The 17,558-nt window shown below is 46.6% G+C and overlaps 1 protein-coding gene across 1 annotated transcript; it reads right to left on the bottom strand.

Moving 5' to 3' along the window:
• Positions 1-893: 893 nt before the first annotated feature.
• Positions 894-4,313, bottom strand: LOC116504662 (uncharacterized protein K02A2.6-like). Its single transcript, XM_032211832.1, has one exon. It carries the CDS (start codon positions 4,291-4,293, stop codon positions 1,345-1,347), a length of 2,949 nt encoding a protein of 982 aa, XP_032067723.1. The 5' UTR covers positions 4,294-4,313; the 3' UTR covers positions 894-1,344.
• Positions 4,314-17,558: the final 13,245 nt, after the last annotated feature.

Raw genomic sequence — 17,558 nt, 5'->3', positions numbered from 1 at the left:
GTGCTCCTGGCAGGCTCTGGTATGTCCGTACCAGGGCGCACCACCTGCAACCCACCACTGGTCTGACTATACTGCAATTGCAATCCATAAACTGTGTGGCCCGTTGTAGGTTCAACGCTAAAAGGGAAAGGACTAAGCAGTGCAAAAAGTTTGCCACAATTGTTATATCACATCGCTATGGTGGAGAAGACACATTTTTGCAATGAATCCCCAGTGCGGCTGCGCAGAATCTGGCCGCCTGCGCTGTAGTTATGGACTGTTCATCCGTAAGCAGCCACTGAAGATAGGTAGTGTTGGAACAGCCAGGATACCTAGCAGTTATTGGCAGAATATGTTTTTTCCTAATCTCCGTATAAAAGAAACATCTAAGGAGCATGTGACCCACAGTCTCCACCTGAGCCTCCACCTGAGACGCAGGAACAGAGTCTTTCCGTCAGTGGCATCCTTTTGTACTTGCTATACAGGATGGCCGATGGAAGCGTATGGCACCGTGCAAGCGAAAATGCTTCCCGGTGGTTTCCTGACTCCAGCTGACTAAGATAGCTGGCAGGAGCAACAACGCTTCTAATGGCATCTGGAGCCAGAAACAGTGGAGCTTTCCCGAAGTCCGCCTGCCTCTCAATGTCTGGGGAAGAAGCTCATCTCCGTTTCAAGGCCATTGAACCAGCACTGTCCGAAGACATTTCCACATCTGCAGCCACAAAGTTAAAAGATGCTTGCTTCTTGGGAAGAAAGCTATGGCAAACCTAGATAGCATGTGGTGTGTACCAAGGACCTGTGGGTAGCCAGAAGAACTGAGGCAGAGACAGGAATAAAAGGCTAACAAGTTTATTCCCTTAAAGTACAAGCTAACGTTTCAGAACCGGCTTAGATAGGAACGCGCGCTGCTCGTTTGGACAGCTCCCTATTTATACAGGAGCTGTCAAACGATCAGCCAATCAGCTGTCGAGCGCTTCCCGCTTAAACTTTTAGTCAGCGCAAGCTCAGAACATAACACTCCTCCCCCCTTAAGTTCGCGCAGGCGTAGTCTTGTAAATATGCTGGACGCCGCCTGATGCGGCCGGATGCCCTAGGCCCTTCTGCACCGTTTGGAGGTTCTGGTTGTTCGGCCGAGGACTCTGCACCGGAGGACGGCGATCGCCCGGGCCGCCGGAGAACGAAGGTTGGTGCTGGCCCACCAAGTAAGTCGCCGCTTCGGTTTGGGGCTCCGGCTGCTTGTTCTTGGCCGGCGTCCTCGTTTCCGTGCTCAGCGTCGGTCGTCGGGCCCGTCGGTGTTGGCAGGTCGGTTGACTGCTGCTGACTTGTTGGTGGTTGGTGCCTGCTCCGCAACTGGTCGCAGTGGCGCTACCAGACTCTGCCGTCGAGGAGCCTGACCCTGTAGGAGCAGGGCCCGGTCTGGTCAGTGATTATGCCCGGTAGCCACAAGGGATGTCCTACATAATTCCGGGCATACACTGCCTCCCCCTGGGCGAAGGAGCGGGACCCTCCCCGGGAATCCAATGGGGTCTGAGCGGAATAAGCGGGGTGCAAATGGTCCAGGGTTGTCCGCAACCGCCGTCCCATGAGACGCTCGGCTGGGCTCGTGTTCGTCTCTGGCGAGGGGGTAGAGTGTTGGGCTAGCAAGAAGGCGTCAATTCGTTCCTGCCAGGGAAGGTGGTCTAATTTGGAAAGAGCCTCTTTGACGGAGCGAACAGCGTGCTCCGCCAAGCCATTGCTAGCGGGATGGAACGGGGAGGTGAGGGCATGTCGGATGCCGTGGGAAGCAAGGAAAGCCTCAAACTTGGTTGCTGTCAGTTGCGGTCCGTTATCGGACACCAACACGTCGGGCAGGCCATGGGTGGCAAAAAGGTGGCGCAGGGTCGCGATTAGCGCGTCTGCAGTAGTGGAGGACATGTGGACGACCTCGACCCATTTCGAGAAGGCGTCAACAGCAATAAAGAGCATTCGGCCGTGAATGGGGCCTGCAAAGTCAACGTGAATTCGGGACCATGGGGTGGAAGGGGGCTCCCACGTTCGCGGCTCTGCTTTAGGTGGCAGCGCCTGGGCACTCTGGCATTGTGGGCAGCCGGCGACATGGTCGGCTATGTTTTGGTCCAGCTTGGGCCACCAAACATAGCTTCTACCTAAGGCTTTCATTCGGACAATTCCTGGGTGGGCGTGATGCAGCTGCCGCAGGACGGTAGTCCTCAGTGAGGCCGGCACGACAACCCTATGGCCCCACAGCAAACAGCCGCGCTGAACGGATAGCTCCGCCAGGCGTGACTTGAAGGGGAGGTAAACGGGGTCTACGGGGTCTTTTGGCCACCCTCGCTTAACCCAGTCTAGCACCCGGGAAATTACCTGATCCCTTGCGGACTCCCGGGCGATGTCGGCGGCAGAGAGTGGAAGGTTGAGGTCGTCTATAAGGAAGACAGGTGCGGCAGCAGCAGGGTCTTCCAAGGCCTCTGGCAGGGGGCAACGGCTGAGGGCGTCGGCGTGTGCGATCTGCTTCCCCGGTCTGTGGTGCAGCTGGTATTCGTATGACGCGAGGAAAACAAACCAGCGGGTCATGCGTGGGGAGAGAACCTGAGGGGCAGGGCGATCTCCAGCCAGCAACCTGAGTAGGGGCTTGTGATCGGTGACAATTTGGAATGGGCGGCCGTACAAGTAATGGTGGAACCGGCGCACCCCAGCCACAATGGCAAGAGCCTCTTTATCAATTTGGGCATAGTTACGTTCAGAGGCAGAGAGCGTGCGTGAAAAATAGGCAACTGGCACCTCTGCTCCGCTGGGTAACTGGTGGCAAAGGACGGCGCCCACCCCGTAAGGGGAAGCATCACAAGCGAGCACGAGAGGTAAGTGCTCGCTGTATTGTACCAGAACATCGTTGGAGATGAGGAGCTGCTTGACAGCTTGGAAAGCGGAAGCTTCCCTACGGCCCCAAACCCAGGGTGCGCCTGAGTCTAGGAGGCGATGGAGCGGCTCTGCGACTGATGCTTTGTGGGGCAGAAAAACAGCGTAAAAATTAAGTAGGCCTAAAAAGGCCTGTAACTCAGCTCTGTTGGTGGGGGCAGGGGCCTCCACGATGGCTTTAGTCTTGGCAGCCGTGGGGTGGATGCCACTGCCATCAATAAGGAACCCAAGGAATTCTATCTGGGCTACCGCAACCTGGCACTTATCTCTCTTGACCTTCAGTCCCACCTGTTGGAAACGTTGGAGAACTAAGTGCAACCGGGCCATTAGTTCATCCAGGGAAGTGGCTGACACGAGGACGTCGTCGAAATAGGGCACGACGCCTCTGAGTCCTTGGAGCAGCCGCTCCATCAAACTCTGGAACAGTCCTGGGGCGATGCTGACCCCAAACTGCAATCTGCGGCAACGGAAAGCACCCCGGTGTGTGATGATTGTTTGGGCTTCCGCTGCTTCATCGTCCACCACCAGCTGTTGATAAGCTTGGGCGAGGTCGAGCTTCGCGAAAACAGTCCCCTCGCCCAAAGTGTGCAGCAAATGCTGGACCACTGGCACCGGGTATGCGTTGGAAGGCAGGGCACGGTTGATCGAGCAGCGGTAGTCAGCACAAATCCTTACACTGCCATCTGGCTTGATGGGTAACACAATGGGTGTTTCCCATCTGGCATGGTCCACTGGTTCGAGGATGCCTTGAGCCACCAGTTTGTCCAGCTCGGCATCCACCTTTGGTTTGAGAGCGATGGGAACTCTGCGAGGCTTCATTCGCACCGGCTGGACTGACGGATCAAGGTTGAACGACACGGGTGTGCCAGTGTATTTGCCTAGAGAGCCATCGAACACCGCAGGGAACTCTGCTACTAGGCAATCAAGCGCTGACTCGCTTAGATGGTGGATTCCGCTGATCTGTAAGCCTAGGGACTGGAACCAATCGAGGCCGAGAAGGCTGGGCAACCGGCCTTCCACTATGATGAGGGGTAACCGGCCGTCGAACCCCTTGAACTGCACTCTGACTTTGCGGGTGCCAATTACTGGGATCAGGTTGCCCTGATAGTCTCTTAACGTCAGATTACAGTCTTGTAATTGGCGTTTTGACAGCTGTGGTAGCAGGCTCTTAATCGTGCTCCAGGACACGATGGAAGTTGCGGATCCGGTGTCTAACTCCATTTCGCAGGGTTTTCCTTCCACGGTAACAGTTAGCTGTATCTTTTTTTGGAGCTGGTGGCAGGAAAGATCCTGGGTGGCCTTTCGGAGGATGGCCTGACAGTCCATCCTGGCCTTCTTGGGGCCACAATGTCGGTTCCTCGGTTGTCGGAACCGATCGGTTTGGAATTCAGAGGAGGACATGGGCTGCGCGGCTCGGCACACCCGAGCGATGTGGCCCTTCCTGCCACATCGCTGGCAGAGGGCTTGCCTAAATCTGCACTCAGCTCTTTCGTGGTTGCCTCCGCAACCAACACATGCAGATTTAGGGTCGCTTTTCCTCTGCGGAACGCTCTTTTTGTTCGCCTCGTGAAGGCGGTTAATGTCCTCCTCAGAGTTCTCATACTCCGAGTCCTCACTTTCAGAGTCTAAGAGGCCTGTAGCTGTGCTGAGGCAGACCGACTCTTCGCGATGGTGGCTAAGGATGCTGCAGCCATTTCGGACGCCCGGACCTCATCGAAGGCGGTTTGAAAGGAGAGATCTGTTTTGGTTAACAGTCGCTTCTGCAGCTTGAGATCTCTCAGGCCACACACGAGGCGGTCAAGGAGGGCCTCGTCCAAGTCTCGGAATTCGCAGTGAAGAGCGGCCGATCGTAACGCTGCAACGTAGGTGCTGACGGACTCCCCCTCAGCTTGGCTCCGCTGGTGAAAGGCGTGCCTGCGGGCTATCTTGGACGGAGAAGGGGCATAATGGCTTGTCAGCTTCGCCAGCAGCACGGGCCAGGGAACGGCCTTAATGGGCTCCGGAGCTGTAAGAGCCCTGGCAGTGTGAAAAACGTCTGTGCCACAGACGGACAGGAAAAATGCGCATTTCCGCTCGTCCGTCAGCTCGGTGAGGTCGTGTGCGACCAAAAAACATTCGAACCGAGCCGTGTAAGACTCCCATGTCTCAGAGCCATAGTTGAATGGCGCGAAATTTAACGTGGCCATTCCTGTCAGAGTCAGCGACGTCGCGTCGCGGTAGAATTAAGCGCGGTTCTAGTGACTCAGCGAGTGACTTCAGCAGTAAGTGACTTCAGCTTCTCGTACCTCAGTTTGGCAATCCCATCCTCGTCGCCAGTGGTGTGTACCAAGGACCTGTGGGTAGCCAGAAGAACTGAGGCAGAGACAGGAATAAAAGGCTAACAAGTTTATTCCCTTAAAGTACAAGCTAACGTTTCAGAACCGGCTTAGACAGGAACGCGCGCTGCTCGTTTGGACAGCTCCCTATTTATACAGGAGCTGTCAAACGATCAGCCAATCAGCTGTCGAGCGCTTCCCGCTTAAACTTTTAGTCAGCGCAAGCTCAGAACATAACAGCATATTACAAAGCAGAGACATCACCATGCCAACGAAGGTCCATAGAGTCAAAGCTGTGGTTTTCCCAGTAGGAATGTATGTAGGGCTGTGAGAACTGGACCATATGGAAGGCTGAGCACACCAAAGAATTGATGCTTTTGAATGGTGCTGTCGGAGGAGACTTTTGAGAGTCCCTTGGATGCAAGGAGATCAAATCAGGCAATCCTAAAGGAAATCAACCTTGATTGGGTTTTTTTGAAGGACAGATATTAAAATGGAAGCTCAACGACTTTGGCCATCAAATGAGAAGAGAAGGACTCATTGGAAAAAGACCCTGGTGCAGGAAAGATTGAAGGCAATAGGAGAAGAGGAGGAGATGGTTAGATAGGGTCATTGACTTGATGGACATGAATTTGGGCAGGACACACACTGGCTTGCTATGGTCCGTGGGGTTGTGAAGAAGCAGACACAATTTAGTGACTGAACAACAATAACAACAAATAGCAAAACCAACAAAATAAAGAAAAAGTAAATGAGATGAGAGAAAAGAGGAGAAAATTTTGGTTGGATGGAGTTAATCAGAGGCATAAGGAGCCTTCTCTGGATCTCCAAACTAGAACAGAACAGAATTTAGCGACCAAACTCCCAGGAGCTAGAGACATGGTTGGAAGGAGACGCTAAACAGACAATTTTTATCTTTTTTTCTTCCTCCTCCTCCTCCTGCTGCTGCCATGTGAAATTAGGAGAAGAGCAAATTATAGTCATTAACATGTACTGGGGAAGCCATCAGGCTCCCTAATGCACATAAGTAACTGTGGAGAAAATAATGGTCCACAACCTGGAATTTTAAAAAAGGGGGAGAAAGCGCTTTCTGCCCTGAATAGGGAAATTTATTTCTAACCACAGCCTTATTTTATGTTATGAGTGAGCATGTGATTGCTTAAGAAAATAAAATTTAAAGAGAGGGCAAACACTGCAAATTAATATTATCTCTTTAGAGCTTTCTAGGGTTGGCAACACCTCTCGGCTGAGAAGCAAGGTGAGGCGAGAGCTACTTTCAAGAGGTAAACAAGACTGATATCATTTCTATGGTGTTGCAACATTTCAAGGCATTACAAAAGAGAATTGAAGCTTTGCTGCTATTTCAACCGTCGCTGAACAAAAACAAATTGGCTTTAATCTCTAAAGTGCCAGTGTTGTAACATCAGAACAATTTGGAATTCCTTTCACAGGGCTGTAGAATTCTCTTGTGGGCTTATTGATGGTTTGTGGAATAAACCATAGTAATTTGAATTAACATAAATTAAAAAGCATGGTTTACCAACAACAGTGGCAGGGTTCACTTTAACACAGGCTCATAATGTCGTTTATTTGCTCATCATGTAGTATAACAGGTAAAACTAGATAATACAGGACATAATACAAAGTGACCCGCATTTGGATAACATACAGAAATGCCACATATTAGAAGTTTCTTTGCAGAGTGGCTAACTTTGCTGATTTGATCCTTCTGACTGGAAGGAAACAAGACCTGGAGTTAAAACTGCTGCACTTTGCATTTGGCAAGGTTCAATGATCCAATCACAAATACTGTTGTGGGTCCCGTAAAATGAACAGAAACACCGTTAGCTTCAATGGGAGTTGAAGCACCAAAAACCAGAGGATTGCATCATTCAAAATTGTTGACAAGTTGGATGTCCTTAACATGGGGCTGCACATGTCCTTAACATGTGAGTGAGTTAAGGAATGCTTCAATCAATATTGCAACAACAGATAACTACTTCTGTATCAAAGGTTCCACCAACCCTCCCAGCAGCTCCATTTAATGTGGCTGTAGATGACGTAGACTGGGAGTTCAGATATCTGGAGGCTACTGTTAGCTACTGTTTTACATTACTGTTTTACATTTTTAAGGCATAGTTAGTAATATGTAAAGCCAATTAGGTGTGGTGCCTAGAAACTGGAATGCTATGAGTTCAGATCCAAGATGGGAGAATTGGATATGAATGCTATCTTGATTTGACCAAATAACAAGATGGATAAATAATAATAAATCTTCTCTTCCAGAACCAAACTGAGAATGTAAGTTGTGATTCAAGTTTGCTAATTTAGCTCTCTTCTTATTTGTAAGAGGTCTCCTGAAAGTCTCCCTTCTCTCTTACAAAGGATTCATGGCACCTTGGTATTCAGAAGAATTGCAAACAGGGTCTAATTGAGCTGAGTAAACCCTTTGAAGAAAGTACTTTGGTATGTGCAGGAGCAGATGTGAAACGCCTCCCCTCCCCAAGGATTAAAACAGCTATGTCTTTTTTCAGGCTCATATGTTCCCAGCTAGCTCCACACGCTTATCCCCACAGACTCATAAAGAGGCTGTTTGGACAATCAGACAGACAGTCAGACAGACAGGTGGGAAGAGTTTCCAAAATAGAAACATGAACTTTTTTTTTTAAACACATGGCTACTTTAATGATTCCAAAAGAGGTGCTCTGCAGTGATGGGATTCAAATTTTTTTACTACTGGTTCTGTGGGTGTGGCTTGGTGGGCGTGGTTTGTGGGCGTGGCATGGCTTTGTGGGCATGCAGGGGAAGGATACTGTAAAATCTCCATTCCCTGCCCACTCCAGGGGAAGGTTATTGCAAAATCCCCATTTCCTCCCAATCAGCTGGGACTCGGGAGGCGGAGAATAGATGGAGGCGGGGCCAGTCAGATGTGGTATTTACCAGTTCTCTGAACTACTCAAAATTTCCACTACCGGTTCTCCAGAACTGGTCAGAACCCGCTGAATACCACCTCTGGTGCTCTGTATTTCAACCACAAGTTCTAAAGCATTTATGTCAAAGAACTGCATAGCCCTTGTAACTGGAGTGTAATATTATGGAGAAGTCATCGTGAAAACAACCAAACATATGCTGGAGCATCTGGTTATGGCAATTGCATAGTAATCCAGGCAATGGAAAAGCTTGTTTTGTTTCCTTCCACTGAATCTTCAAGCATCTATCCCCAAAAAATTATATGTTTCGATACATGCTAACATCTGCCCAATATGGTTGCCGAAGCTTAGAATACTCTGTTATGACAAGTTTGCTGACTATTTTGAGGGTAAAATTGCTTGCCTTCATATTGACTATGACAACCTTATGGTTTAGTGGTTCAGATATAAAGTTTTGCATTCAAAATTTCTGTTCAGCTATGAAATACATGGAGAATCTTTGCAACAATCTCTGCTGCTGTTTTGTAATTTTAAAAATATGATATTAATGTTAGAGTTGCTATCAAGGAGATTTGCTGTTTCACAAATAAGCTACCCTAGTGTCAGGGCCACTCACAAAACCAGAAAGTTTGTGTGGGTAGAGAGATGTTGTTGTTTCAAAACTTTATTATTATTATTTTAAGTATGAAATATTGTATAAAAAAAGCAAAGAAAAAAGAATTTAAAAAAGAGGAAGGAGTAGGGAAAAAGCGAAATTGGGAAATGCAAGGAAAGAGGGGGAGAAAGCGATCGCAAGAAGTAACTTCTTATTTTCCTTGATACAAATAAAAGCCTAAAAGCCAATGGCCCTTTGAACTAGAATAGCTTGTAACCAACAATACTTCTATCTTTATAAACAAGTCTAATCATCAAAACTCCAGCTTAACTTTCATTTCTTTCCATTTCAGAGAAGGGACGACAGTTAAGAGTGGTTTCCAAGGAGAAACGAAACTAAAGTCTTTCCTTTAATCAAAGCAGACAATTTCTTCATCTCTGCCAACTCACCACCCATTCTTTCATTGGATACATGTGAGCCCTTCCATCTCTGTGCATAGATAAGAACAAAGTTCCATGTTGTTGAATTTTCAATCTGTTTGTCCATCAAACTTTTAAAAAAATGTGGCTTAAATTGTTACATTCAGTTATTAGAAACTAATCAAGGAGAGAACCTGGAAACTTTCTAACAGTGAGAACAATTAACCAGTGGAATGGCTTACCTTCAGAAGTTGTGGGTGCTTCATCACTGGGGGATTACAAGAAGAGACTGAACAGTCACTTGTCTGAAATAGCATAGGTTCTCCTGCTTTAGCAGGGGGCTGGACTAGAAGACCTCCAAGGTCCCTTCCAGCTCTGTTATTCAGTTCAACAATTCTCTGAATTAAATAATACATATAATAAGACTGAGCTTTCTTACATCTACACTGGAGGAAAGGGGTGGAGAATTGCTTGGGATGATTGAGATATGGAGATCTCATATGTACATTGGTACCTTCAGGCAAGCATGTTGTGGGTCAGGACTCCAACTTAACCTATTGGATAGCCAAGTAATACGTGCCTGAGCATTACAATAGAGGTAGTCCTCAACATACAACCACAATTGAGCCCAAAATTTATGTTGCTAAATGAGACATTTGTTAAGTGAGTTTTGCCTCATTTTGCAACCTTTCTTGCCACAGTTGTTAAGTGAATCACTGCAATTGTTACCATAGTAACATGGTTGTTAAGTGAATCTGGCTTCCCCTTTGACTTTGCTTATCAAAAGAGGATCAGGTGACCCTGGGACATCGCAACCATCATAAATATGAGTCAGTTGCCAAGCATCCGAATTTTAATTACATGGTCATAAGCATGAACATTTGTCATAAGTCATCTTTCCCTGTGCTGTTGTAACTTTTAACAGTCACTAAATGAACTGTTGTAAGTTAAGAACTACCTGTAATAATATGGAAAGAGAGATGATAGCTAAAAGGTAGGATACAAGCTTTCTCAAAGCCAAAGGCCTTCAATTCAATCCCTTTATTACCAAGTAGGGCTGGAGGCTCAGTGGCTAAGATGCTGAGCTTATCAAACAGAAAGATTGGCAGGTCAGCAGTTTGAATCCCTAGTGCCGCGTAATGGAGTGATCTCCCATTACTTTTCCCAGCTTCTGCCAACCTAGCAGTTCAAAAGCACATAAAAATGCAAGTAGAAAAATAGGAACCACCTTTGGTGGGAAGGTAACAGCGTTCTGTGCTCCTTCAGCGTTTAGTCATGCCAGCCACATGACCACGGAGACATCTTCAGACAGCGCTGGCTCTTCGGCTTTGAAATGGAGATGAGCACCGCCCCCTACAGTCGGGAACAACTAGCACATAAGTGCGAAGGGATCCTTTAGGGCTGGAAATTATTCTTATTTGAAACTCCTGAGATCTGCTGACAAAATTCTCATAGGTTGGAAGATCTTTGTTTAATACAAATATGGCTTCTAGTGGGCAACAACATTGTAATAAGAGTAGATCTCACTGATCAAGGTTAGGTTTCAGCCGGTTCTCACCGGTACGCAAGAACCCGTTTGTGAAATTTAGTGTAGCTTTTGGAACCCGTTTGTCCGGTGGCACAGTACCAGAACGCTCCCTCCCACCTGCCCCCGCTCACTCACTCACTCCCCTCGCCCGTCTGGTCGCTGGTCGCTCACTTGTTTGCCCCGCCCAGCCGCAGTCCGCACCATGCTTTCCCTGCTCACTGATTGGCTGGCTCACCAATCGTCCCGCCTCTGAGAGTCAGGGGGGGACTTTCTCACATGCCTTCTTTCTTTCTCCGAAGGCATGCGAGAAAGCCCCTCCCCCATTGCCCGAACATTGAACGTCTGAAGGAAGGAAGCTGCAGGCTCCTTTGCCTCGGCTACTTCACCTCCTTTCGTTCTCTATCTGCCTCCTTCACTCGTTCGGGCAGCAGAGAACAAAAAGAGGACGTATAGATGAGGGCAATGGAGCCTGCAGCTTCCTTCCCTCATATGTTCGGGCAGTGGGCGGGGGGCTTTCTCCGAAGGCATGCAAGAAAGCCCCCACCCATTGCCCAGCAGAGAAATGAGCCCCAGGCCTCATCTCTGCCTCCTTCCTCGAGAGCTAGCCTCCCCCGCCCTACTACATTAAGATCCCCGCTTCCCATTCCCGCTGGAAGCACACAGGCCATGCGAGTGAGCAGGTGCGCGAGGCCCTCAATGATATGAGGAGAGCCGGGAGGTGCCAAACTGCAACCAGCCATCCTCACTCCCTCCCAGCTACAGGTGGGAGCGCCTGAGATGCCGCTGGGAGAATGTCCCCTTTGGGTTGCCAGGACAGCAAATTTCAAGGGAAAACGCAGCTGCTGGAATCAGTGTGCCACTGCGCCTGCAACTTAAAGCTCTCCAAGAAGCCTGCATTACCGGGAGCAGCAGAAGGAGCAGCAGCGGGCACCACCGCCACCCCCCGGTGTCCAGCGTCCTCCTCGGGAACCTCGAGTTGCAGCCATTTGTGCGTCTCTCCCGAGCTTCTCTCAGGAGGTTAAATGGCAGGCACCCCGCTGGCAGAGCCTCTGGGTGGAAGGTGAATGAAGGGCGCCATGACGGGAGAGGCTGGCTGTCCCCGAAGCCAGCTCTTGGGGAAGGAGGCAGAGATGAGGCCCAGGGCTCACTTCCCTGCCTCCTTCCTCTGAGAACTGCAGGCAGCAGGGAAAACGAGGCTTCTTTGCCAGCTTCCCAGCTGGCAAAACAGAAATTTTCACCATCTGGAAGGTATGTGTGTGTGAGAGAGGGGGGGAGGGAGAGAGAAAGAAAAAGAGTAAGAGAGAATAAAAAGAAAGGAAGAGGGAGAGAGAGAGAAAGAGAGAGACAAAGAGAGAAAGAAAGAGAAAGAAAGAGGGAGAGAGATATATAACAAAGAAAGAAGGAAGGAAGGAAGAAAAAGAAAGAGAACTTATGATCACAATTGAGCCGAAAATTTTGGTTGCTAAGCAAGAGCGTTGTTAAATGAGTTCCACCACATTTTATAAGTTGGCCACTCCTACCCGGTCACATGACCATCAAGCCACGCCCACAAAATAGGCCACATCCACAGAATAGGTTCTAAAAAAATTGAAACCCACCACTGTCACTGATACTACATATATTGAGAGAAATCTGAGCTTCAGCTACAGAAGCAAGTAGATCTTTAGGGGAAGAAGAACAGTAAGCCTAGAGGAGTTAATGGGTAGAATGGGTGTAGCACTGGCGCCCCCTGATGGCCACTGCACAAATAACAGTGACAGAGATAGGGTTCATTTTATACTTGGGTACACCCCATTAATTGGATTTAAATTACTGATTATTACTGTTTAGTGCAATCAAGGTACAGCTGTTGCCAGTTTGTTGCACACAACCAAGATGATTCCCTCAAGGCTGTACTTCTGTTGTTAGGTTGCGGCATTTCACTGCATTGGACAAGCTGCAGTTTGCACCTGGAAAAATTAGTTTTTAGTTCCATCTGGTAGCATTCCTCCATTGTTGTTAGGGTTGATACTTTTGTTTTGCTTTTTTAATTAAGAAGTGACTTTTAAATAGGATGGGTAAAAAAATATCAGTGTAGATCAAGAAGAGAAGTAACTTAGAACTAAGAGGAAATTTCCTGATAAAACAATTAAACAGTGGAACAACTTGCTTTCAGAAGTTCAGAGAAGAGCAACTAAGATGGTCAAAAGCCTGGAAACTAAAACATATGAAGAATGGCTGTAGGATTTGGGTTTGGCTAGTCCAGGGCTGTCAAACCCGCAGGCCAGATGTGTCACACACTGGCCACACCCACACCTGGTTTAGGGAAGGGGAGAAAGTTGCACTACATCACGTGACGATGCCATGACAATGTGAGTTTGACAACCCTGGGCTAGTCTAAAGAAAAGAAGAATTGGGGGCAATATGATAGCAGTATTCCAGTATTTGAGGGGCTGCCACAAACAAGAGGGGATCGAATTATTGTACAAAGCACCAGAAGGCAGGACAAGAAACAATGGTAGGAAACTAACCAAAGAGGGAAGCAAAGTCTTTGAGAGAGCCGAGGTGGCGCAGTGGTTAAATGCAGCATTGCAGGCTACTTCAGCTGACTGCAGTTCTGCAGTTTGGCTGTTCAAATCTCACCGGCTCAAGGTTGACTCAGCCTTCCATCCTTCTGAGGTGGGTAAAATGAGGACCCGGATTGTTGTTGGGGGCAATATGCTGACTCTGTAAACCGCTTAGAGAGGGCTGAAAGCCCTATGAAGCGGTATATAAGTCTAACTGCTATTGCAATTGCTATAACCTGGAATTAAGGAAAAACTTCCTAACAGTGAGGACAATTAACCAGTGGAACAGCTTGCCTTCAAAAGTTGTAGGGACTTCATCACTGAAGGTTTTTAAGAAGAGACTAGACAGCCACTTATCTGAAATAGAATATTTCTCCTGCTTGAGCAGGGAGCTGGACTAGAAGACCTTCCAGCTCTATTCTAAGTTGTGAATACTCCAATGCTGGAAGTTTTTAAGAAGAGATTGGACAACCATTTGTCTTAAATGAAATAGAGTTTCCTACCTGAGCAGGGGGTTGGATTAGAAGACCTCCAAGATCCCTTCCAACTCTGTTATTCTGTTCTGTTTAGATGTTTTTTTAAAATTAACTGTAGCATCAAGTTCTTCAAACACGCACTAGGGAGAGCATTGAAGCATCATGAGGAAAAACATAATAAGCACTGATATATCCAAATGGAAAGCCATAAAATACAATATGAGTAAAATGTAACAGTTCATCTAACATTCCACAATAGAATTTGCCTTAAATGTTTAAGAGACAGCACAGATCAGTAAGAAATATCCATATACTGAAATATAATATCAGTATTATGTTTGCTGTTATGTTAAACACAGTGGCATGCCAAACAAATCTTGAAGTAGTGTGTCTTAGCTTAAAAATATTTATATCGCTTGGCCTGGTCAAAATTACTTCATCCCTAAAAAGTCTACAAATATAACACTCCTTAAAGTAAGAAAGCATAATTGTTTACATTATTTCACTTTATTACTTGATCAGAGTTAACTCTCTATGCCACAGAACTTCCCCCTTCACCAAGCCAGGAAGGATGATCTTCTTCTTTTCCAAGGGGCCAACTTTCTTACTGATTGAGGTCAGTCCTGATTTTGTGGCACATCTGAAACTTAGAAGATCCTGTTGTGACCGGGGTGTCAAACTCATGACAACATGCTGTCTTCACGTGACATATCACTCTGCCTGCTCTTCTTCTACATACTTACTGTTAAAGAAAGCACTCCCAATCCCTAAGGGCTCCAGACACGGAAGACACCAAAAATTAAGTGCAGGCCAGACTTGTTAAACCACTCCCAAATATTCCGTCTGGCAAACCCAACCTGAATCAAACTTCAGGCTCCAATGGACTCTGCAAGGCTGGCCCTTTCTAAGAGACTTCCATTGCGTACAAAATTCACTATCCCACACTCCTGTCTTGGAAATAAACAATGGTCAGCTCCTGCCTTCGGTTCCTGTCACCTAGCATATAGAACCTTTGCAATTCACCATAGAAATTATGGAGAATCCTTCTCTATTGAGTTTCCCCCTTTGTTTTTCCTGGAGAGAATTGACACAGGTCAGGCTCACAAATCTGGTTATTTACAGGGACTATGATGGATGCAACACTCATAGCTTACAAGGGTCAGCCCTTTGTCAATCAATGCTTCACAGAAGGATGAATCTCAACCTTGCCCCTCCAAATATTATGGAGTTTATGAGGGGAAAACAGGCTTTGCTTCTGGAAGATATATTGGGAAGTGGAGCTTGGCTCATTCCCTTGTACTCGTTTCTCTTGTACTATTTTTGCTTTATATATACTGTACTCTGTTGCCTTCACCAGCCTCTTTGAACTAGTTTCAAAATGGCTTTTTTATTACTGCAATGTCTCTATATAACTAAGTTCCAATCTAACTGTTGAATACATCATCTCTGTCTACCAAATTGTTTCTTTTGTGGTCCAAAACAGAGTATTAGATCACTTGGTGTCCTCCTTTTCATGTCCGTCCTGTAACTATTATGTGCGTAAAAGGGTTAAAACTAGAATAACCCAAGGCCACTCCTTCTGGGAATCTTCATGCTAATTTCCCACAGAATCTTTTACAGTGGCTCTGGAAAGTTTCATGCAAGATATAGACATATACAGGAGTTAATGCAATTAGTTATTCAATCAATCAAAAACAAATTATGGTAGAAGACCAAACACAATTTTAAAAAAAACAACCCACATATGGTACAAGCTCGCTCGCTCTCTCTCTCTCTCTCTCTCTCTCTCTCTCTCTCGCTCTCTCTCTCTCTCTCTCTCTCTCTCTCTGTCTTTTATCTGATTTTGACAGTTAACTGTATTTTTTTGACATTTGCTGATGTCTAATAACTCAACAAGCAATTCATTTTGCTAGTTATATTGAGTGATCTATGCTCAATTGCTTTGAACTGGATACAGGGACTGATGGGGAGTTGATTGAAGATTGCCCACAATAATTTCCAAACATCAACTGCATCTACGGATGATAAGTAACTCTTCACTAGGAGAAGTTCTTAAACTCCAGAACCTGTTTTGCAACCTTTTTCTCCTCTTTTTTTTTTTTTTTAAGATTGCTGGCGGGTGGGGACTGGGGAAACATTTCAAAACAGAAAAACCCTGTTTTTTTCCCTTTCTTTCTCCAGACTATTTTTCACCCTACACCTACACCTCTGCATATCTATGAAGAACCTTACAATTATTTTTAACTAGAAATGTGCAATATTCTGTGCCAAAGTAAGCGAGGCTGATTCTGATCGAGTGAGGGCATTAACTTTCTCTCTCTCTACTTTAAGAGCCCCATTTCCTAGGTTGGGTGGTTATCACGTGGGCTCAACCCAGTTGTTGCCTCCTGAACTCATGTTTGAATTCAGAAGGCAACAACTGGGTGCAGTCAACCTCCCACCCACTTCTTAATGTCTCCTATATTTAAACACGTTTTCTTCAGCTGATTATTGCTTGGGCCCAAGAAGTCCTGCTTCTTTAACCTATTGCATGCTTTGCTCCCCACCACCCACTCCTCTAAATTGGGCTCAAGGGTTTATGCAACCTAATCCTGTGGTCAACCAAAAACAATGATTGCAAGGGAACAATTCCCTTTTACAGCCATCCTTTATGCACTAAAGGAGTTTGGCAAGTGTAAGTACTCGGAAGGAAGATACCAGTTTAAAGCAAATCTAAGATTGCCCAAGGGATTTCCCCCTGCCCCAGATTTCCTTATCTGTTTTACTGATAATGGGGTCTTGTTCAAACAATAACAGATGTTGCAGAAGTATATCTCCCTAGCAGGATGTTGTCAGAGCCATGAATACGTCTGGGCCTTTTTCTTTTCTTAATCAGAGCAATAAGCATAAGCTTGTCAGAGACTGAATCAGCTGCTCTTCCTTCCAACCATATACTAAAGGAGTTTGGGAACTTTGTTTAGGGCCTTGCCAACTCTTCTGTTCAAACCAGGAGCAACCCAGTCACATGGTTCCACCTTTTCCCCTTTTGGTCTTTTTTGGAATGTCCTTTGTTAGTCTTCCAGATCTTCTAACTCCCATTTTTCTACCTGGATTACTGATACTTTTGCTTCAAAGTAGAATCTCTAATCAAACAAGAAAGAAAGTTCCACTGTCTTCTTTCTCTGGCTCCAATGAGATACACTTCCCTTCTCGCGTTTTTCACTCCGAAGAAATGCAGAGGACAATTGGATGAGCTCTGAGCATTTTTGCTCAACCCAGACAGAAGTTCTTGGAGGCTTCAGAAGCCAGACTCCCCACACCCAGGGTGGACTTGAGGCCAGCCAGTGGGATCATGCAGTCAGGATCCTTCACTAAGCTATACAGACTCCCTGGATCTCTGAAGCAACTCATCTGAGTTAAATTCCATAGCTTGGAAGGGTCAGCTGGTTTCAGCTCGTCAGTTGATATAAATCCCCATTCCTTGATCTGAATTAAGTCCCCATCCTCAGGGGAAGAGTGGTTTGCAGAAGGACCATACTAAGCCCACTTAGTCAGAGGGACCTTCCTTCCCCTCCAACGGTTTGTGGATGCATCTAACACTGGTCTTCAAGGACAAAGTGCACAAGCTACAAAGAAAATCTGCTCCTTCCCTGCCCCATCTTTATTCAACACAGAAACATTTATTCTACTTTATTCCCATTTCTATCTGTGCAAAAAGTGCTTCTCCTTAGCCAGGTGTATGAATGCCACATCTTATAAATTTCCCTCCCTCCTCGCTGTGGCTGGATGCCTCCAAAATTCTGGGGTTTAGTTAGTTTATTTTTTTATGGCCATAAGAATCTCTGCTTTTTGCTTGCTCCTATAACCGCATGTTGTGT

The sequence above is a fragment of the Thamnophis elegans genome, chromosome 2 (assembly GCF_009769535.1).
Source record: "Thamnophis elegans isolate rThaEle1 chromosome 2, rThaEle1.pri, whole genome shotgun sequence".
Taxonomy (NCBI): Eukaryota; Metazoa; Chordata; class Lepidosauria; order Squamata; family Colubridae; genus Thamnophis; species Thamnophis elegans.
This window is presented reverse-complemented; position numbering and strand designations above follow the sequence as displayed.